At 26.5% G+C, this 23,726-nt stretch overlaps 1 protein-coding gene across 5 annotated transcripts in view; it reads left to right on the forward strand.

Moving 5' to 3' along the window:
* Positions 1–23,726, forward strand: part of LOC107439705 (catenin alpha) — a 29,905-nt gene that overhangs the window by 699 nt on the left and 5,480 nt on the right. For 3 of the 5 annotated variants that reach the window (XM_043055770.2, XM_043055772.1, XM_043055771.2), the window contains exons 2-19: positions 3–142; positions 940–957; positions 2,655–3,011; positions 5,525–5,644; positions 5,751–5,840; positions 10,482–10,664; positions 11,895–12,098; positions 13,329–13,562; positions 13,793–13,885; positions 14,774–14,930; positions 16,593–16,793; positions 19,523–19,674; positions 19,753–19,822; positions 19,902–19,960; positions 20,177–20,358; positions 21,734–21,839; positions 21,920–22,054; positions 22,468–22,560. In XM_043055770.2, the coding sequence (XP_042911704.1) occupies positions 35–142; positions 940–957; positions 2,655–3,011; positions 5,525–5,644; positions 5,751–5,840; positions 10,482–10,664; positions 11,895–12,098; positions 13,329–13,562; positions 13,793–13,885; positions 14,774–14,930; positions 16,593–16,793; positions 19,523–19,674; positions 19,753–19,822; positions 19,902–19,960; positions 20,177–20,358; positions 21,734–21,839; positions 21,920–22,054; positions 22,468–22,560 (2,562 nt within the window). In that variant the 5' untranslated portion in view covers positions 3–34. The remainder of the gene's footprint in view (positions 1–2; positions 143–939; positions 958–2,654; positions 3,012–5,524; positions 5,645–5,750; positions 5,841–10,481; positions 10,665–11,894; positions 12,099–13,328; positions 13,563–13,792; positions 13,886–14,773; positions 14,931–16,592; positions 16,794–19,522; positions 19,675–19,752; positions 19,823–19,901; positions 19,961–20,176; positions 20,359–21,733; positions 21,840–21,919; positions 22,055–22,467; positions 22,561–23,726) is intronic. The other 2 variants (XM_043055775.2, XM_043055773.1) reach the window with 1 other exon arrangement.

The raw sequence follows: 23,726 nt of genomic DNA on the forward strand, positions 1-23,726 counted from the left end.
AGTTTGTGACGATTTAGTTTTCACACCTTGAAAGATGACTACAGATATTAATTTAGGTTCTGTCAACTTGAAATGGGATCCAAAAAATTTAGAAATTCGGACGAGAACTGTAGAAAAAACTCTTGAACCATTAGTTATACAGGTATGTTTGTGAACTTTTTATAATATTTCCGATCTCAATCCTGTAGATTATTAATATAAATACGTTGACATTAGAAGATGGTGGAAATATCAAACTTTAATATAAATGTCTTGCATGTTTATAAGAATGGTAGAACATATGAGTAAGGTAACAATATTAATGTTGGTTACATATAAATAAGATGTCAAGAATTGGTCACATCCTATAAGTTAGCGAGATTTCATCATCAATTGTAAGGTAATAATTGAATTAAATGATATTTTTCTACCTTTCTGTTAGCAAGACACAAGTAAATGCAGCATTTTTTTAAATTTTTATTTTAGGAGGTTACTGTAATTTTCAAAAGAAAACAAAAAGTTGAATTATTTACTTGTTCTTGTCCTACAGAAATGTACCAATACTTGTAGCATATAATAACTAAACAAAGTGAGTAGATAATTTGCAAAATTAAATTATGAACTTGTGCTATTGTTCATATTTTTATTCATTGAACTTATTTTTTTAATTGTGTTACTGCATCTTCCTAATTTTAATTTAGATTGAATTTTAGAGAATATACTCTAGCATGTTTTTTAAATTACGAAATTAAAATCCTAGTTCTTTTAAGTTTTATTCTATTAGTAAGCTGTTATAAATGATATATTTACATGTCAAATTCAGTGAATCAATTATAATTATTAAATTACAAATGTATGATTCAATTATAGTTCATAAATACAATATTAAATTATATATTTAATTGTTTATTTAGCATTGTATGTTATATTACAAAATATTCATTTTTTCATTACATGCAGCTTTTGAATCCAATAAAGGTATAGTAGTATCAAAATTAAGTATAAAACTAGTATGTATATATGTGTTGTATATTAAAAATCATTAACTTTTTTTTTTAATTGTTCCTATGACTCTTATTTCTTATTCTTCTTATATTTTCTTTAAGTAACCTTATAACTGTTTTGATATATAATTCTTTTACTTTATCCAATCATTTGTTGCAAATTATGATTTTGTAATAAAATTCATAATTTATACTGCATAAAGTGCTTTTTTCTTTATATATGGTTCTATGTTTCAAAATAAGGTGATTAGTAAATAATAGGTAACTTAAGCAATTAAGAATGTTTTTTTTTTTTTATGATTTTAGTTGCAAAGAAAAAAAATAGCAATCTTATAAATTAATATCAAAGGAGAAATAATGTACTAAAAAGGTTTATAGTCCAATAAAATTATATACTATTTGAGCAGTAAGCGAATTATTAGTATTAAATAAGTTTTTAGAATCCAGTTATACTTAATATTGTATTACGTTTTGGATTATGTTCCGCTTCATATTTTAACATCAGAAGTCAAATTTTCTGATGTATCTTTAACATTTTCAAAAGTCTTGAATTTAACCATTTAATGTGATTCAGAAAATAACTAGATACATTTCCATTAAATAACTAAATTTTTATTTCAATTAATTCATTTATAATATTTTTAGGCAATTACTTATTTGTTTAGAACTTTTTTGTCCATTATTAGATAATATAGAATCAATTTTATAAACATTTTATTTTCTTGTTAAGGGGTATTAATTGCTAGTACTTCGAAGAAATTTATATTATTATTTATAATTTAATTTATTAAAATTTATATTTTTATTATAAATGTTTTGACTCATTTTAATAATTTAACAATAGTACTTATAGTATTTTTTAAAATTTTTCTTAAAATTCATTTAATACTTGTTTGTTTCATAATTTGTTAGATAGTCAGTATCACTTTTAAACGAATAAATCGTTAGTTGGTTTTGTTTTCCTTAAGGAAAAAATTCGTATATAAATAAAAAACCTTAATTTATTTTTACATTTATTAAGTATAGAATTTGGCTATTAGTTATACAACTTGATTATTTTAAATAAATAAATAAAAGCAGATCTAATGATGTTTCAAAAGCACTGTTGTTTTTCAAGGCACAAATTTTAGAATATTAAAATAAGCAAAACATTTTGAAGAAGTGCACTTTTAATAGTTTATTTTGGATGATGTCATAAGTAATTGGATATGTTTAAAGTTCTTTTCTATTATCGAAATGCCTTCTATAAAGAAATTTCCTTTTTATAGAGGCGCAAGCAAATTTTTTGTTATCGTATGGTAATTTTAATTTAAAGTATATTTATTCAGCAAGTGTTTTTCCCTCCTAAACATTTTCTTTTCAAGCTTTTTTAAATTGTATAAGATACGTAGTAAATTAATATTTGGCCTTCAATACCATTTGCAATGGGTCTTCTAAAATAAGAATTATATTTATACCATTACAATAATGCAATTTTTTTAAATTTATTTTAATTTTTTTTACATGATGGTTTTGTCTATGGTTAAAATTGTTAAAACTTGTCAATCTTTGCCTTGTGATTTCTGCTAACTGTGTCTTCAATTAGTTTTTAGATCTTGAATATCTTTCAGATTTTAAATCTTTTTAGAGCTTTGAGTTTAATTTTCTAGTTTAAATGTTTTTGTTTTAAAGGTTACTACTCTTGTAAATACAAAAGGCCCGTCGAAGAAAAAGAAAGGACGGTCTAAGAGAGCTCATATACTTGTTGCAGCTGTAGAAAAAGCTACTGAGAATTTTATAACTAAAGGTGAAGAAATTGCTCATGAAAATCCTGATATTCAACCAGAAATGTTGCTAGCTGTAGATGAAGTGAAAAAAACTGGCGAAATAATGAGCAAAGCTTCGAGAGAGTTTGCTGAAGATCCTTGTTCTTCTGTAAAACGAGGTACCATGGTGAGAGCTGCCAGAAATCTCCTTTGTGCAGTTACACGTTTATTGATATTAGCTGACATGGTGGATGTTCATAGACTTTTAAAATCTTTGAGATCTGTAAGTTTGAATTAGAAATTTTTTTATATTTTTTTAGAGTTATTTGTTTTTAATTTATGTTGAGGAAATTTGTCATGTAAACTGAATAGGAAATTTTTGTTCATTAACACAGTATTTGATTTAGTTGAATAATGAGAATCTTAGAAACTCTATTCAGCATTTAACAGTCATAATATTTGAAAGTTATGTTACATAGTTAACTAGTATAACTAAAATTTTATGGGCAATTATACAACATAAATAAAGTTAACGAAATTATTTAAATTACCCAAAAATAATTACATTGTGAAGAAGGGACATTACATTTGAAGGAAAAAATATTTATGCTCTACAAACCATTATGTAATCTTGAAAATAATATATGAATTGGTTTTATAGTTCAATCAAAAAATAAAATTTTTACCAAAAAATTGAATATATGCTTAAAAAAACTTTTCTAAAATGCAAAAATCATTTTAAAAAAAAATAAAATGAATACCTATTGAAAATCATTTTTTTTTTTAAAAGTTGCTATCAAATATTATTTGGGTTGACTAAGCCTGAGGATAGGTGGTTCAGAATTTATAACCAGAACCTAAATTTAATCATATTTTTTATATGAACTTTAATAACATTGAAAACCTTGAGGCTTTTGTCTATTGGTGTAAAAAGAGGTAGGGGATTTTTTAACTTTTAAATTTGTTGAGATTGTATATTATAGTTTTAAATTATGATGGTTATTTATTTTAAATATAAATACACACACAAATAAAAGTACATACAGATTTTTATAGTAACATCAGAATTATTCATGTAAATAATTATAGTGTTGTATATTCATGCCTTCCATCAGTTTAACAATCATGCTAAAAATAACTGGTTTAGACATGATATATTTTACAACTAAAAATATTTATTTTGGAAAACTTTATTAATGTGGACTTCTTTAGGACAGAGAAATTTGTTCACTTAGGAGAAAGATCTACAAATTCACAAATCTAATGATGAAAACCATTTTAATTAAATTGATATGATAGTAAAATATATAAAATGCGAAATTAGGAATTACCTTGATATTTATGTAAAGTTTATCAAAGCATAGTAATTAAAATTCAAAAATTACTGTTAAGAATATAATATATACTATGCAGTACTCTCATACAAAATTTGTTTTCAGTAAATGAATAAATGCAATGTTTTTATTTCTTTTGTAGGCGTAGCATTTTGTAATATAAACTAGATAATAATTACAAACAGAACATAGATGTTTTTGTACAAATAACACATTAATTATTTTAAAGCTATTATTAATTAAAACATTGTTAGAGATTAATTTCCTAGTAAATAAAAGTAATTTGAAAACAGAATTCTTTTAACAAAAATTGGTTAATAAATCTTTTGAAAGTAATTTTTATTTTAAAACCAAAAGCCTTTTTATTTTTACAGAATTAATCAAAAAAAATCATAGAAATTTTTTTTAAAAACATTTTCAGTATAAGTTATTTAACATATTGAAGCTAAGCATGTATGAATAAAATTTGCCATTGGTAAATTTAAGCTATATTTTTTTATTTGAAAGTAATTTTCTTACCCATTGGTTCAATAATTTCAATATACAACCAGTCTGTTTAAAGTTCTCTTATTGTTGGGGTAAACATGGGAGGTCTTCGTGTTTTTTTCCTCCGAGTAAGGCAAATAGGTTTTAGTTTCACTGAAAAAGCATATTCGCCTCTTGTTTGTTGCTTGATTTATGATTGATTGGTTACTTATGGAGATTCAAAATTACTAAAATACAAGATGGAATCATAGCATTAAGGATAACCATAACCACTGTATGAATCTTCTGTTCAAAATTTATAATAAGGTAAAATTTATTGCCGAGTATTGTACTTAGGGTAGAGTATTGTACCAAGGGTAGGAAATTGTACTAAGGGTTGATCGGATGATATTTAAAATATTTTTCAATCAATATACTGACATTTTATTAAAATATTTTTAAAACATCCTAAGTTTAACAGAAGCTATATTTATAAATGGTAATTAAAATTTAATTAAATCAAATAAAAAATTATCTATTATTAGTCATCTCCACTTCATGGCAAAGTTTAACTTTAATCATTCTACATTTGAATTGTAGTCTCAAATTCCTTTTAGAACATCTTTTTAAAATTTAGTTTAAAAAATCCATAACTAAAAGCACATGTTTTTATTTATGGGTGCACAATAAATGTCATTAGAAATATATCTTGTAAAATATTTGTTCAAAAGATAATCATACGATCTTTGTATTGTTTTGCATAAATGTTATATCTAGCCTAGTAATTAATCCATATTTGACCTAGAACCTGGAGCCAGCTAAGTAAAAGATTACATTTTCACCTGGTACCTGGGCCTAGCAAAGTTTTTCAACCCAGTACCTCTCTAGTAAAAATTAGAAATATACGTATTGGAATATACATATATAAATTAGGAATATACATATAGTGATCTTTATACAATTATATATGACATAGTGTTTCTCTTTCAATTTTCAGGTTGAAGATGATTTAGACAAGGTAAAAAATGCATCGAGTCAACCTGAGCTTATGAAGTCATTTCAAGACTTTGGTAAAAACACTGCTGAACTTATTCAACAAGCAGCTAAACGACAAGCTGTGAGTAAAGCCATTTATATATTCAATCTTTTATTTTAAGAGTTTCTTTTTTTATAGGCATTTAATAAAATATTTAAAAAACTAAGAGGTGGAATTACTTTACTAGGAACTGAAAGATCCAAGATTAAGAGATGATCTTGCTGCAGCCAGGGCTGTATTAAAAAAGAACAGTATGATGCTCTTAACTGCTTCTAAAGTAAGTAAAAAACTTTGACGAGAGAAATATTTTTTTCTATGTATTTATTTTAGAATTATAAAGGACACAATAAACTTATATTTAATTTATAGTTCATTGATTAATAATTTAGGAAATTTTAGTTAAAAATAAATTTCCCGTATACAGATTTTCTGATATGATTTTTTAAAATCATTATACTTAAGTCATCACTGATTTTTGTTACGTTTAGCACAGTTGACGTTTGCTGTAATACCACTGTAGTCCAAACGAAAATGTAAGTTTTAACATGATGTCACTATATCATGAGTACATTAAATTAATTTTAAATATTTATTTATATTTCATAAATACTGAGCATACTTTTGCAAAAACATGCTATTCTTTAAATAAAATTAAGAAACTTAATGAATGAATTAGGGATGTAACAATTATTCAACCACTATTCGGTACTCAGTCCTTATGCTGAATATTCGGTTGGCGAGATATTCGGTCAAATATTCGACAAAATATTTATTAGAAAAATATTTTTCAGCGAAGGTTTTTTTAATTTTTTTTATGGAATTTGAATAGATTTAATAAAGAATAATTTAAAATCCTGTTTTTACAAGACATTATTAGAAATAGTTTTTACACATATTTGTTAAATTCTAAAACTCGTTAGTTTATGTTCTGAAAGATATGTAGAAAAGCAAAGCTTAGAGAAATTGAAACTGAATTACTTTATACTGAACCACAAGTTATGTACTGCTGTTTTTTTTTTTTAATTATATTTAAGCGGGTCTATTTTGTCATTTTTTTTTCAAGAATTGAGAACTTATTTGAGTTTGTTTTGTTTTTGCTGTTTTTCTGCTCTAATTATAGCATAGAATTGTGACAGAGCGTTTCTTATAGACTTTGCCACTTTTTTCTTGTATGGAAAGACAGATAACAGGTTATCGTGAAAGTTGTGGTTTTCAACGTTAAAGTTACATTTCAGATTTGGGTTTAAAAAAATTTGTTTCTCCTTTGCCTTTTTTTATCAGCGTTTTTATTATGGCAGCATTTTTCAAAGAGCATTTCTAATGGTTCTTACGCACCAAAAATGTTGGGGGGGGGGGATTTCTACTTTTTGAGTATAAACTCTGGGAAAGTTATTTTTATGGTCATGTTTTATCAAAAAATATGGCAGTATGAAAAAGTTAAATTGAGCTTTCAATGTTAATTTTTTTTTGTTCAAAAATTAAGAACGATTTTTGTTTTGGTTTCTATCTAGCTCTTTCTTTTTTTAAAATATTTATTTTTATAAAGTTTCTTATTATGATGTGGCAATTAAGAAGGTGTCTATTAGACTTTATTCTTCTCAATTTTAGAAAATACGGTAATTGAAAAACTGGGTTCTTCAGCTTTTTCAAAATTTTCTTTCAAAAATCAGGACTGATTTTTATTTTTTCTGTTTTGCTTTTGTATATAATCTTTTTATGGACGTTTTTAGGATAGCATTGTATTTTTATAGATTATATCTCGTACAACGTTTTGCGAATTATTTTTTATTTTTAGCATTAAAGTTTTGTTTTAAGAAAATATTTTTTTATATTTAGCTTTTTCTTTTTTTTTTCAACTTTACCACTTTAGTTTTTTTTTAATGATGGTTACTCAGTTTTTAATTTATCTTAAATATTTTTATTATATTTTGTTTTCCTTTACCTCATACCAGCTACCAATAACATAGCTAAGTTTTGATTATTTTTCAATAATGACTAAACTTATTTTTATATAAAACAATTTACACTTTTATATGTACAGTCAGTCACAAAAGTCTACATACACCCGCTAATATTCGCAGATCTAGCACTTTACTCATACTTTTGAATATACAACTTTATTTTCGTTAACATCTTGGATAATAACTCATATCTAACAAAAAAAAAATTATGAACAAATTCGTTAAAATATAACAAAAATTAACAACATATTAAATTATATAGTCACAAAAGTCTACATACAGAGACAGAACAATACAAACTTTCAGAATTAAATGCCAAAAAATGTAACATTAATACTTTGTAGGACCTCCCTTTGAAGTAACAACTGCCTGAAATCGGTTTGGCATTGACATAACCAGATTTTTTGTAGTCTCAGGTGTAATTTGAGACCATGCAAGCTCTATTGCCTTCTTTAGGGTTTCCTTGCTTGTTACCGATTGCTCCCGAACTCTCCTATGAACTTCCTCCCAAAGGTGCTCGATGGGACTAAGGTCTGGGGACTGTGGCGGCGAATGGAGCTGTTTAGGCGTTTTATAGAGTAGCCATTCCTTAACAATCTTAGCTGTATGTTTTGGGTCGTCTTGTTGGAAGACAAAGTTGTTCCCAAGTCCCAATTTTCGAACCGATGGAAGTAGATTGTCTTGCAAAATCTTCAGGTATTCAAATCAATTCATTATGCCATCGATAAACACTAAATTGCCAACTCCAGCTGCCGCCCTTGCTCCCCAAACTATAACACTGCCTCCACCGTGTTTCACAGTAGGAGTCAAATTCTCGGGATTCATTTCTGTGTTTTTTTTTTCCCCTCTAGATTTTACTGCGGTCATCACTCCCGAACATGTTGAACTTACTCTCGTCTGTAAAAACAACTGTTTTCCAAAAATTGAAATCTTGGTCAATATGTGCAGAAGCAAAATCAAGTCTCTTTTGTTTGCTAGTAGATGAAATGAACGGCTTTCGTCTAGAAACTCTACCATTGTAGTCGGCTGATCGAAGAATTCTAGGAACAGTTTCTGGATGCACTTTCCTTCCACTAACTGTTGCAATTTGATTCACTAATTTTCGGATTTTTCTTCACTTTTCTTACTATGGATCTTGCATCACGATCATTGAGCTTCTTTGGTCGACCACATCGATATTTGTTGAGCACATTTCCAAGCATAACATAATTTCTGTAGATTGTTTGAACAGCTGTCCGACTTTTTTTTACAATTTTTGCATTTTCTGCATAAGATTTCTTTTCACATTTCATTCTTACTATCTAAAGATGTTTCCTTGTTGAAGTTACAATGTCAAAAAATCTCGGGAAATGAAGATTAGAATAGATAACGAAACATGTAACCTCAAACTAAGACAATCTTCCAAAATAACTTCGTATGCAAATTTTTTCCCGTCCGCCAATCAGGTGTATGCAGACTTTTGCGACTTGATAATTACTATACAAATCACAAAATTACCTAGAAATTATTATTTCTGAATATTTTTATTATGGAAAACAAATTGTTTAGAGAAAACGGAAGGAGTGTGATTTTTAAAGTTGAAATTTAATTGCTTTTTGAGAAACCTTTATTTTGATCAGTGTATATAGATTTTTGTGACTGACTGTATATATAAATCTTTTAATATGAATTAATGATTTTTTAAAGCAAATCGTGCTACTATTTGGCCGTCGACTGTTCGGCATCCGGCTGGGTTTTTTTTTGGGGCCGAATATTTATTATCCTATCAAATTTTAGCCAAATCACCATTCGTTACATCCCTAGAATGTATTAGGATTTTTTTTGTCAGTGAAGTTCAAGTAATATTTAGTATAGTACAAGTATTGTTTAATATTAATACTTGTACTTGTACCATTAAAGGAGTTAAAAATACATTTATATGTTTAAAAAGGACATATTTTAATATTGCGCATAAACTTTAGCCAATCATTCAGTGCTTTTTTAGATTTTGAAATTTAGTAATTTGACGATAACAATGTCATGAAATTGAAACACTTTGTTCTTCTGCCTGTAGAATTACATTATGATTTTTAATTATTGTAAACAATGTGGTTTTGCTGTTATTTTTTTATACAATTCCTTTGAAGTTTTCAATTTCCATTATAAGCATATACCTTTACACTGGTTATAGCCATTTTCGTTAAATAACATATGTCCAGAGAACTAAGCATAAATAATATCAAGTGTTATATTTTGGTGGTTTAACTCCAAAGTAAACCACCTCTTACAACACTTCACAAAAAAAGTGAATACAATTTTCAAACCAGAAAAATAGGATTGATGACTATATTGAATTGCTTAAAAAGAAATTTTGAATGGTAATGTTTATGCAAAAATTGATAACTGATTATTTGATTGAACTGATTTCTAAATGACAGTGCAATATGCACTTCAAATTCTTAAGAATGGTAAGTAATCAATACATCAGAAACTTTTTTTACCTTAGATTATGCTCAGGACCTCCTAGAAAAAGAATAGGTGATCCTGTCACTCTCCTTTCATTCATAGATAATTCAGGATGTTTAGTGTTTTTGAGCGGTTGAATCGAAAGAAATAGTGGTTTGAATAGTTTTTTTTTCTTCAGATTCTTTTATTATCGATTGACTTGATCTCAATGAAGAAATGCTAGTTTTCAAAGTGCAAAAATGTCTCAGCTATTTTTAGAGTGATTTTCTTAGATTTTTTTAAAAAAAAAAGATGAAACAGAATTTTGATCACTATAAACGGTTCAGTTTGGAGACTCTAATGGGTATTAAAATAACATTCAGTCTAAGCAAACAAGACTTCATGTAGCAGTTGTTATAATGGAGTTAATTTTAAAAAAGTATTTATTAAAAACATGTCAAATTTTATTTATTATTACTTTTTTTTATTATTTTTTCCTTATTTATACATCGTCTATTTATGATTTCTTTCAGGTGTATGTACGCCATCCTGAATTGTCAGCTGCTAAAGAAAATCGTGATTATATATTTCGTCAAGTCTGTGAGGCTGTTAATACCATTAGTGACGTTGCTCAAGGTAAATCCACTAGTGGCGCTTTAGGACAACCTCCATATGATGGTCCTGGTGAATTAGCTGCAGCTTTAGATGAATTTGATGTAAGGACATTAAAAAATATATTATTCTATTTGAGCTAAAGTTTCAATTTCTATTCTATTTATTGTTTTCTTTGTATATGCGCACTGCAAATTTATTTAACTGCAATTTTGGTGTGTGAAAGCCAGCATTGGATTAAGGTACTATGGGGCCTGTGACTAATCTGCGACTTGTGGCCCTACCCGTACCAAATATCCAAAACTTACCTATATTCAGGAATATTGAAACTTACTTCTTATGAAATCCACAAATTTTAAAATTTGTTTTATAAAAATTCAAAAAAAAATTTCTATTTTTTTATTTTTTACAAAAATAATTACATTAATCATTAATTTTTTATTACATGCCCATGTCAGCAAAAACATCCTGTTAAAACTACCAAAAATACATACCTGCCAACTTTCACTCTTTCCGAAAATGGATTTTCAGAGTGGTTGTAAAACAATAAACGAAAAACAATCCGACTCAAAAATATATTTATATTTTGATCCCGTTGAAATGCACTTCCTCAAGGATTATTATGCTTTCATATAATTATTGTAATTATTTATATGTAGTGGTGATTAAACTCATTTATAATTATCATTATAATTCAAAAAGTTAATTGGAATAACCTGAGTATTGCTACCACTTTAAATATGAAAATAAAATCTTCCGGAAAATCTGGAAGAGTTGGCAGGTATGAAAATACAAAAATTGAAAAGTTTTCCATTTTGTTTCAAAACTTCAATGTTTTCTCTTTGTTTATATTTCTCTCTTTATTTAAATGTTTTTCCCCCATTTTTCTACATTATATACATATATTTAATATTTTTCCAAATAAATTGATTTTAAGAAAGATTCTGCAAAAACTTAAGAATGTCTGCACCCGACATGCATATGCACTCGTATAATCCTGTTACATCATTAACAATGAGTAACTTTTAAATCATTGCAAAAGTTATTGATATTTTCTTCCCTTTCTTATAATTGAATATTTATTAATAAGCAAATCGCTCTCTTATTAACTTTAAACATGTTTCCCGAACTCCCATTATATACATTTATGCTACGACATATTAATTTCTGTTTCCGTGTTTGTATAAATTGTAAAAATTTTTAAAAAATTCTTAAATCTATTAAACTTACTCACTTTAAAAAAAATTTAATGTAGCTAAGAATTGTTTCATGTTCATTTTTTATTCAGTCCCAAATATCTTTACCTAAAATCCAGTCATTATTTGATGTTTTAGGAACGAATCCTTATGGATCCCTTGATTTACAACGAAGTTCGTACACGCCCTGCTTTGGAAGAAAGACTTGAAAGTATCATAAGTGGTGCTGCATTGATGGCAGATTCATCATGTACTAGAGATGAACATAGAGAACGAATTGTCGGTGAATGTAATGCAGTGCGTCAAGCTTTGCAAGATTTGTTGTCAGAGTATATGAAGAATGTAGGTTTCAAATTATTTTCTTTTTTTTATTTCTTTTCTACACTTTATTTATTGTTTTATAATCTGATCCAATTTCAACAATTGATACATTTTTTTTTTTAATACCATGGGAGACGCTCTTCAAGGAGAACTGAAATCACTCGTGAGAAAAGATCAGTGAACTGAATTTCATTCTCCAATTGATATTTTCTTCCCAATAAAGGAATGGGATTGTCTGAATTTCAACGTCTGCTTGTGTAAACAAAATTTGTATTCTTGAATCTGAATCTACTTGAAGAAAAAAAAAATGAAATTTTTAGACCTAGAACAAATTGTTAATGAAAAATAAGTTGAGATTTGAAAGGCTCCAAAAAAAATTAGTGGTGTAATTTGGCAATTATTGTAAAAAGACATAAGATGTTAGCTGTTGTTTTTGTTTCGTGTAAAAAATGAACTAATAAAATGAAGAAAAGTAAATATTTTTTTAGAAAGGAAAATCAGGTCATCGATGTTATATGTGGATCATTCTCATGAAAAGTAAGCTATAAATTTCTAAAAAGTTCTACTAAATAATACTAGATCATGTTAATACAGCCTGATGATTTAAATTAAACTTTTTTTTTTGCCTATTTTTTTCCTTGTCTGATAACTTTCAAGTGTTCAAATAAACAAGAATAAAAAAAATCTATCTGAAGTATTGTGATAAATTTTTAGTGTCAAGTAAGTATCCTGAAAATGTTAAGAAATTCATTCCTTTTTATTACACAACCCTGAGTTTATAATATGTATGGAGAGAGAGAAAAATTTCTGAAAATTGTTTGATAAAAGAATATCAATTTACATCTCACAGTTAGTACATAACATCCTATAAGTGAGCTCACAAAGTGCTTAGATCTATGGTGCTATACATTAATGTTTTTGATACACTGAATTAATAAATTAATTAAAATGTACAAAATATTTAGCTATTTTATGTGAATTTGAATATGCAATGCAGGTCAAATTAGCTTCAATAATAGAATGTTTCCATTGTAAAATTTGAGATAAACGTTTAAAAAAAGATGAATAAGGGTGTTAATAAAAAAAGGGGTGTAATTATATAAAATTAAATTTTTTTGCAAAATTCAATGTTGTATATTTTAACAATTGAATATTATACACGCTTAAAACAATGTTTTTGCTTTTTAATAACATTGTTATTAAACAGCAATTTTTCAAATCATTATATTTTAATTTTCATTATTTTTCTAGGCTGGCAGAAAAGATATGTCTGATCCTTTAGATAAAGCTATTGATCATATGACTCGTAAAACTAAGGATTTACGACGCCAATTACGCAAAGCAGTTGTTGATCATGTTTCAGACTCTTTCCTCGAAACAAACGTCCCACTTTTGGTTTTGATAGAAGCTGCTAAAAATGGAAATGAGAGAGAAGTTGAACAATACTCTCAAGTATTCACAGAACATGCAAATAAACTTGTGGAAGTGAGTAATAGTTTTACATAACCATTCACCAGAATATTTTACTGCATTATTTTAAGTAATATTATAATTTTATATAGTTAACTTTTTTTTTTATAAAATTTTTAAATTATTTGCTGCAGAGTAATTTTGCTGTTGAAAATTTAATGAAATATATTTGAATGTTTGCCACAATAATTTATAATTATGTTTTTTTGGGTAATCTATAATATTTAAATATGTACATTATTTAGGTTGCTAATTTGGCATGTTCAATGTCTAACAACGAAGATGGAGTTAAGATGGTCCGCTTTGCTGCTGCTCAAATTAGTAATCTCTGTCCTCAGGTATGAATTAATATTTGTTTCTTTTATAAGAAATAGTATCAGATAAGTTTATCTAAATCAGTAATTTAAAAATCTATTTTTCTATTGAAATATTGCTCAATATTTTAGCGACAATTGAAATGCATTTACGATATATACAGATAAACATTCGAAACTTAATTGTTTGCTATAAATATTAATTTAAATATTTTTAACAATGAGGCATTCAGGATTAGGAATAAATAATTGTTCAAAATGAATAGCTGAAATGTAAGTGAAAGATCATATAAATAAGATATAAAAATGTTCTCAATTAGCTATTTGGAATCTGCATGAAAATTAAGTTAAATAAATAGCACTTTCTTAAGCATATGATATGGGAAATTTGAAATGTAAATTTACTTTCAGTGCAATGAATAATTTGATTGTTTTACGGAAAATGTTTTAGTATCATGTTGCATTGAAAATCTATGGCTTATCTCTTTGAAATTTAGTCACATATCCCATTGAAATTTTAATTTAGGAAATTTTATTGAATTCGCATTATGCTATTATGTTTCCCCCCCCCCAAAAAAAAATAACTCTATTTGTCACTTAACTCTTAAATGTTTACAATTTCCATATGAGTACCTTTTCATTATGATCAAAACTTTAGTTTTTTCCCTCCAATGAATAATTATGCTATTATCTATGTTTTAAACAATACATATTATTAGCTCTGTTTGAAATCTTTTAAAATGCTAAAATTCTGTTATACAATATTCTAAAATTGTTTACATGAGTAGCGAAAATAACTTTATTATTATTTTATGTATCGAAATCTTTCCAATAAAGCTGTTGATACCTCTTTCTCTTTTTTTTCTTGACTTTGATAAATTTGTTATTATAATTATCATTAATTTCTACTAGGTAATTAATGCAGCTCGTATATTGGCTGCTCGTCCACGTTCAAAAGTGGCCCAAGAAAATATGGATGCTTTTAAAGAAGCTTGGGAAAATCAAGTTCGAATTCTTACTGAAGCTGTGGATGACATCACCACAATCGATGACTTCTTAGCAGTTTCAGGTAATGTTTAAGTTTTAACTTTTTTTAAATTCTAATTGCAAAAAGAAAAATATTTTTTATTTTTAAATTCATTTTTTTCATAATAAAAGTGTTCAGAAATACATTTGTGTATGTATAAATTTGTAAGAAAATTTTATTATGTTATGTTATATCAATTACATTCATTTTTAAACTGCTAACTGTTCAAACGTTTTGTATTTCATTTTCCTACTTAAATATTAAATAATGCTTCAGTTTGTATGTCCAAGTAAAAATTTTAAAATTCTAAAGATATTTATTATCAATGACCAGAGTAGTTTTTATTATTTCTGCTACTATGCAGTATAAGTTTGTAGGCACAAGAATTATGTGATATGTTGTAGGTAAATCCACCTTTTATAAGGACATTTTTTGTGTATTAAACTGACAAGTCTTTGAGGTTTTGATACATTTAAACTGAAATTATTCTAAAAAAAGTATTTAGATCAGTAAATAAAAAACTATTTTAGACCTGATCAGCTGTTTAATGCCTGCATCTGAAAAAGCAAAGTTTATTCAGCAGTTTATGGGCCCTATCTTGAAAATTTAACCATACAATTTTTTTATTTTATGTAATATTTTGCATTTAATTACCTATATCTGGATGTTGCATTGAAATAAAATGAAGACAAACCCACACATAATTATTAGAGTTTCTTTGCTACTTCAAAAAAATCAGGAAATTTAGGAATTGTCTGAAAACTGAGGGTTTTTTATTTATTTTTTTTTAACCAAAATCTGCATTAGTCAGGGGGTTAAATTTCACAAGCGATGAGTATGAGATATTTGTATCAACATTTCCTGCGCAGGAATTCCCTTTTGGCATTAATTAAAATAAATCAGAATTTATAAGTGGCAAATATTAATTTTTTGTAGTTCATGGTGCTGCCTGTGCATACTGTATCATTATATTTGAATTTTTTTTAATATATCTTGAAGGTCTGGTAATAAACAGAGAATTTTATTCTTCTATTTGAGTAGCAACTCTGTTATTGTATTTTTTGTTGAGAAATGGAATAGTTGACAAAAATTGTATTAAAATTTTGCTGTTTTAGTCTTAACACTTAACATCTTAGAGGTTTAGGTAAGTTAAGACATTAAGCGTTGATAATAATTGAACATTTCTACTAACTTAATTTGAGAAGCCCAAAAATTTGAGAATTTATAAAGGAAGGAAAAAAATTTTAATAATTTCTTAATTTTTACTTTTGTAAATTCTTTTCATGTAAAATATTTAATTTAGTTGTTTGAAGTGTAAATTATATTTAAATCTTTATGAAACATTTTAATAAAATTCATTCATTTGAATTTTATTTATTTATTATGCATTGATTAGTCATTTTTAACACTTGATTTCTGCAAAAAGGGAAGAAAGTTATTTTTTTATCTCCACTCTAAAAAACTGTATATCAGTAAAAAAATCTGCATTATAATAAAGATAGTTATAAAATTGTTATTGTAGTCAGATTTTTGAATTTTTTGGAGTTGCATCCTTAGCAAAAAAGTTAATCATATCGTAAAGTGCTTTGAGTTATTTTCCGATTTTAATCATTGTATGCATGATTTTCATGATTGATGTATACTTTATAAGTAAAGCTTTTTCCTTAGTATATTATCGTATTTACGAATGATTTCATTTTATAGAGAACCACATTCTGGAAGATGTGAATAAATGTGTTCTTGCTCTACAAGAGGGTGATGCTGATACATTAGACAGAACTGCCGGGGCCATCCGTGGACGATCTGCTCGAGTTTGCAATGTTGTTGCAGCTGAAATGGATAATTATGAACCTGGCATCTATACAGAAGGTGTTTTAAAAGCTGTAGCAGTTCTTAGGGATCAAGGTAAGTTATTTTTATTTTTCTTCATGATTTCGCTAAGAGAATATTTGTTAGAGATATCTGTTTAAATATGCACAAAAAAGAGTTAAAAATTCTATCTGAAAATCTTTGCTTTATCCCTTATGTCATAATTATTTGTCTTTAATTCTTAAAATCATAACTTTGAAAAAATTGAAAGAAAAGATGCAATATTATCAAATAATATTTTGTAGTACTATAATTTTTTATTTTTCTTCTACATGAATATAATAAATCATTGCATTAAAAAAAAATTCTTTTTTAAGTTAAGAAAGGCAATGTCTTGTAAGAAAAAATTTTTCCAGGTGTTAAATATTTATACAGTTTTAAAATTTGAATAAATATAATCAAGATATTAAAATAATAGGATTGCTTTATAGTTCTTAATCCAATCTTTACAGATTTTTGATTTTAGTGCAATTGTTTCCTCACAAAAATATAAATATATAATGGGTAAAAGGACTCTGTAAATCCTTTCTATTTTGACGTAAGAAAAATAAATTTTTTTGTATTATAAAGGTTATAGAAAAAGATATGTTTAAAACTATTTCTCACAATTTATTTATTTATTTTTTAGAAAAGTTAAGTATTAATATCCAGATATTTAAGTCTGAAGGTAATTGAAAAATCTGGTTCTTTCTTAATTGATGACATCACTTTGCAATGTGCCTAAAAGGTTTACTACAACAAGCTTAATAAATGACCCTGGCAGTTTTTAGAGAGCTGCATATTCCTATTAGTCTATGACTAATGCAGTACCATTAGTTTAATTTGAATGATATTGTCTAATACCATTCTCAAAAGAAGTGAATTTTGGAAATTTTTACATGTAATCTTAATTTTGTTTTTGTTTGTTTGAAATTAATATGAGTCAACCATCTATTGAAAGGTGTCCAATTCATTGTACAGTCAACAGAAGAAAATTCATTAGAAACTACTGTTTAATTAGGATGAATGAAAATTGAAGAGGTTTGACTGAATTTTCATGGCGGAATTCGCCCTGGCAGGATTGCAGCGACATAGCGACGTTGTCACAGAACGTTGCAAAGTTTTTGTGGAAAGACTTTTCATTTGGTGGGGGGGGGATTTTAGTTTTCCTCTCTGCATAATTTTTGGAGAAATTTTTTTTTTTTTTTAAGGATGTCTTTTTTGCGCATTAAAAAGGAAAGAAAAAATGTGATTTTTTTTTTTCTTTTCTCTTTTGGGATTTGAAAAAAAAGTCCGTAATGACTGGCTAGAATTTCAAATTGATAATATAAAATAAAAAAATTCAGAAATCGCGAAAGCTTAAAAAATAGTTCGCTCTAGAAATTATGTTCTTTCTTTCATTTTTTCTTTTTCTTTAAAGAACGTGTTTTACACACACTTATTTAAGTATCTCTTTTTTATAAAGTCTTATTCATGTGATTCCGTCATCGATCTTTATTTTGAAGTACTGCATGGATTTTGATTTTTTAAAATTTATGTACGAATTTCAATTTATTATCGTTTAATTTATTTATGAATTCAAATTCTTGCAATGATATACAAAATTCGAAAGATGACATAATTAGTGCATTTTTCTGCCTACAAAATGCAAGAAAGCACTTATAATATTAGAATTAAAAAATATTACTTTTACAACTAAAAAATTTTTATTCTGTACTTTTTTCTGTAAACACAACGTTTCTGTTACTTTAAATTAGTAATTGTTAGAATTAAAAGTACCTTAAAAATATTAACGCTAGGGAAATTTGTCACAGAAAGCTTGAAGAAATTCAGACAGGGAATGTTAGTTACAATGAACATCATTTTACTATTTTATTGAATTTTTAAAGTTAATATCATCACACATCTAACAGTAAGATAAGAAACACATTCCTTTGATATAGAAGGTATTTGAGATGAGAATTGAGATTTTAATATTGAATTGATTAATTACTACCCTCCTTCCCTAAAAAGAAAAAAAGCACTACTATTATTAAAATACTTCACATCTCCCTCTTTCTTTTTTTCTCTCCAAAAACCAAGGAAATAATACAAATTAAAAATTTGGATTGTAATAAATTTTTAAATACTTGAAATGCTCGGGGGAATACAAAACTTGAATTGATCTTAAAATATTTTGACACTTTAAGATTTTCAAAAAAGTTTTTTTGATATAACCATGGTAAATTTATAAATTTTTTTAGAAATGTGAAAGAAAATTATTTTTGAAGTTCAAGAGTATTTTAAGTTAGTTCTGTATTTGGTTATTAAATCATATCCTTAATTTTGTTCTTAGTATAGAATTCTTAATTTATACTTAATCTGTTTGTAACAATTATCTTGTTATCAATCAAAAGGGATGAAACGCTTTAAGGAGAAAAATTATTTTAAACTAGAAAATGGTAAACTTCGTTCATTGCAATAAATCCTTTAAAATAAACTTATAACTGGTGAAAATTTCATGAGCTATCAAGATCATATAATTTAATTGTGACTTAGGATTTTAATATTTAACCATTGGATATCAAAATAATATCAGTTTCTTAGTAACTTACTACCAGTAGTACTTGTAAGATTCTGTAATCTATACTAAGCACTGATTCTGACATACAAACTATAATTTCATATAAAAAATTGCAATCAGATTTTATAGAAGGTCTAATTTTATGTAGAAAAAAAATCTTGTAAATATTAATAATTCATTCATCTGTTAGAAATTAAATAATAGGATTATTTAATTTTTATAGTAATGCCTAACTTTGCTTCACGCGTTGAAGTGGCAGTGGAGGCTTTAAGCTCTAATCCCTCAAAAGAAGTTGATGAAAATGAATTTATCGATGCATCTCGTCTTGTCTATGATGGAGTTAGGGATATTAGAAGAGCTGTTTTGATGAATAGAGTAAGTTATTATTTTTTTTTTGTAAAATTGTGCAAAAATTTTAATATCTAGTTTTAATTAATAATTCTGATTTTATAGACAGCTGAAGAATTGGATTCAGAGACTGAAATTGAGTTTGAAGCTAACACTTCAGAAACAAAAAGCAAATGTAAGAATATTGCTTTCTCATAAAAATATTTGTTTTTGTACGACATTGCATTTTTAAATTTGAATTCTTCTCATTACAGCTAGCGCTCATACCGATTTCGATGAGTATCCTGAAATTAGTGGCATTAACAACACAAGAGTATGTATGATTGTTTCATTTTTTAACAATGATAATTTAATAAAAAAAATGCAACTTAAAAGCAGTTAGTCAATTTTAAAACTATATTTTTCAAATTAATCTCTAAATATTCTTATAAAATATATAAAGGTTTATTAAATCTTTTTAAATTAATAATGGAAAATATGTTTTTCTATTTAAAAATAATGGTTAATCGTATGTCATTCATGTTATTAGGATGCTTATCGTTATATATCTGAAGAAGACAAGCAGAAGATTGCTGCTCAAGTTGAAAATTTCCGTACTGAAAAGAGTAAATTCGATCGAGAAGTTGCCAAGTGGGATGATACTGGAAATGATGTTATTGTTTTAGCAAAACAAATGTGTATGATTATGATGGAAATGACAGATTTTACAAGGTTAAAAAAAACATTCTTTGTAATAAACTATCACTGGTATCAATTTTTATTTTAGATATCAAAAATATATAATGAACTATTAAACTACTGATTCAGCAAAGGGAAGCAGTTATTTTGTTTGAAAAGAAAAAAAAGCTTAAGTATCTTTATTTCAAAATGAAGAATCGATCAATAATTTTTTTTATTTTGACATTAAAATTTATCTCTAATAGCATTTTTTAATTAATTAGAGTGAAAAAGTAATTTTGTACATCGTATTTCTGTAATATGACTATTTTTACTTCTCCTATTTTTGATTCTATAAAATACTAATTTAAAAGATACACTTTAGAACATTTACTAAACATTTCTGTAAAAAATCAGAATTAATGTTAGGTAATCTATTATTTCAAGTAAAACTGATAATCTTCTGTTAAGGGGTCTAAGTAGTTTTCATTTCATTGAGGTCCCACAGTGGACTGATCGTTAAGGCACGGTTCCCAGCAGATCACCGAAGTCAAGCATCACTGGCTGCGGTCAGTGTGCGGGTGGGTGACCACTTGGATCAGTCTGCGGTATTAGTCCTCGTTAAACTGTTCTACCGTAAAGTCCTCGACTTCGCGTGCAGGTCGTCAGGCTACCGAAGCGGGGGTGCCATCCCCTCTACGTAGGATCACAATTGCGATCACATGTCTTCGGATCATCTCCAGGGATGTTTCCCAGACCGTCGTCAATAGCCCATTGTGCAGCTCTAGTGCGACGTAAATGAACTACAACAACATCATTTCATTGAGAAAGCATCTATATATAACCTTTTTTTTTAACTTATTTAAATTTAAAATTTTGTTTTTTTAGTTATTTAAATGTAATGACTTTTGAAATTTTTTTAATTAACTTTTATACTTTAAATTTCTTAAGAACTAAAATTTGATGGAGAAACTAAATGGTATACTTACTATGGTGTGTTACGTTTAAATTTACTTCAAATACCTTGACAAAACTGTTAGCAGTATTTTTTTTTTCATCTTTAAGTATAGTTTTCTTATTTATTAATTATTATTTATTCTAAAATTTTTGTTGAAATATCTAAAATTTATACGTTATAATTAAAAATTTAAAGAGAGCAAATCAGGCGACTAGGAAACTAAAGTTAATTGCTTAAAGGCAACAAAAAATCAATTAAAAAACATTTATCAGGTTAGCAAAATTAAATGTACATTTTATAGGTAAAAAAGTGAGGATATTTATAATCATTTTAAGACTAAAATTGATATTCTTTATGACATAGTGTATGTAAAAAAAAAAGTAGAGTTTTTAGGTTTTAAGACTAGTAACCTTTTGTGAAAATTATTATGATAAATATTAAATATAACATTTTTTTTTCTTCTTAATTTAGGGGAAAAGGTCCTCTAAAGACTACCATGGATGTAATAAATGCTGCTAAAAAAATATCCGAATATGGTACAAAATTAGATAAGCTGGCTAGACAAATTGCTGACCAGGTAACATTCACTTTATAGCCTCTAATTTTCAAAATTATATATTATGGCTTATGGCTAAATTTTTTTCTTAATTTTTACAGTGCCCAGAATCAAGTACTAAAAAAGATTTATTGGCCTATTTGCAAAGAATAGCTTTATATTGTCACCAATTGAACATTACGAGTAAAGTTAAAGCAGATGTTCAAAATATATCTGGTAGCCTTATTGTTTCTGGTGTAAGTGAATTAATTTTTATTATATTTTTTTATATTAATCCCACTCTATCTTATTTGACTATTTTTATTAATACTCTAGTTCTCCCACTTTTAATAGTTATTTACATATGAATAATACAAAATATTAGCGATTGTTTATGTTTAAACGTTTAACTTTCAAACCTAACGACTATTAAAGCTAAAATATTTTTGCTTATTCCTTATAATTATCAAATTAAATTATTTTTAGCATACGACCTATCATGTAGAAAACTTCATTTTTTAATATAATCATTATTGTTGAATAAGTTTATGTTCTTTTATGGAAAAAGTATGTTTCATCAACATCTACATTTCATTAATGTTTCTTTGTTTAATACTAATTAATTTTCTAGTGAAATTGTATGATTCAATTATTTTTTTATTTTTAATAGCTTGATAGTGCCACTTCATTGATTCAAGCTGCTAAGAACTTAATGAATGCTGTCGTCCTTACTGTTAAAGCCTCATATGTTGCTTCTACAAAGGTATTATTTTCTCTCCTTTTTTTATACATTAAAGTGGCAAGTAAACTGTAAAGATTTCTATTAACTATATGAAAAAGTTATCATTTGGTTGAAAACGTGCAGTTAAAATTGTGCTGAAATTCAAAATATGCTAGGATTTCTCTTTAAATCGTTTTTTGTTGAAAGCTCTATTGTTACTTCATAGATATAAAAAATTTCACCTTAATTTTCTCTATAGAATTTTGAAAGATTACAAGATTTTTCATTTTCTATGAATTCAGTGCATTATGAATTCAAAAATTTTCTTTATGCCACAACACTTAAACCACTGCTCCCTTTTTCTAAGAAACAACAATTAAAAATCTTTTTGTATTGAAAAAAAAAAAAAATTCTAATACTCTAATAATTTTATAGCCTGTCTTTAACCAATTCATATGAGGTTTACAGTGATCAATTTTACATTCTGTAGCATAAGTTCCCACTGTGTACCTTATAACTCTCCCCTCACAGTGAAAGGTAAAGAGTACTTAGGTTATTTCAATGGTGTTGGGATATGTAGTAGTTTCTTAATAAATTATGGATGAAAGTGCTCATAAAAAATTTAAAATTTATTATTTGGGAAATTTTATATATTTCACTTTTCTCTTACTTTAAACTCGTTGCATATAGAAGTTTTGAATATATTTTTGAATTAACTTATTTATATTAACGTATTTTCCTTAGATTTAACTTTGACTTTCTTTGGATTTAAATTTGTTAATTTGTTTGACTTTGGTTAACTTTATAATTCTCTAATTCGATTTTGAAATATGTTTCAGTATTAGCCTCACTGAAAGCACAAGCGATGGGTTACAGGTCAAATTGATTAAAATTATAAGCGTCATTGCTTGTTCCACAATTTTTGTTACATCAAACCAAAATAATATTTAATTCAAGCTTAACAATAGAATTATTTTTATGCAATCTTAAAAAAAAAAAAATTGAACAAGTAATTTTATTCAAAATTGGTATAAAAATGAAAACAAGAAATCATCAGAATATTAGCATACTTTTGTGTGAGGCTTTTTGTGTAAAACCTTTCATTGTTAGTCTGATGGCTAGAGTCTTTTCTAACTATTGATATGTCTTTCACTGAAGATATTTTATGTCAGCTGTGTGTTTGGTGTTAATTATAAACAGTATATAAA

Source organism: Parasteatoda tepidariorum, chromosome 1, assembly GCF_043381705.1.
Source record: "Parasteatoda tepidariorum isolate YZ-2023 chromosome 1, CAS_Ptep_4.0, whole genome shotgun sequence".
NCBI classification, from domain to species: domain Eukaryota; kingdom Metazoa; phylum Arthropoda; class Arachnida; order Araneae; family Theridiidae; genus Parasteatoda; species Parasteatoda tepidariorum.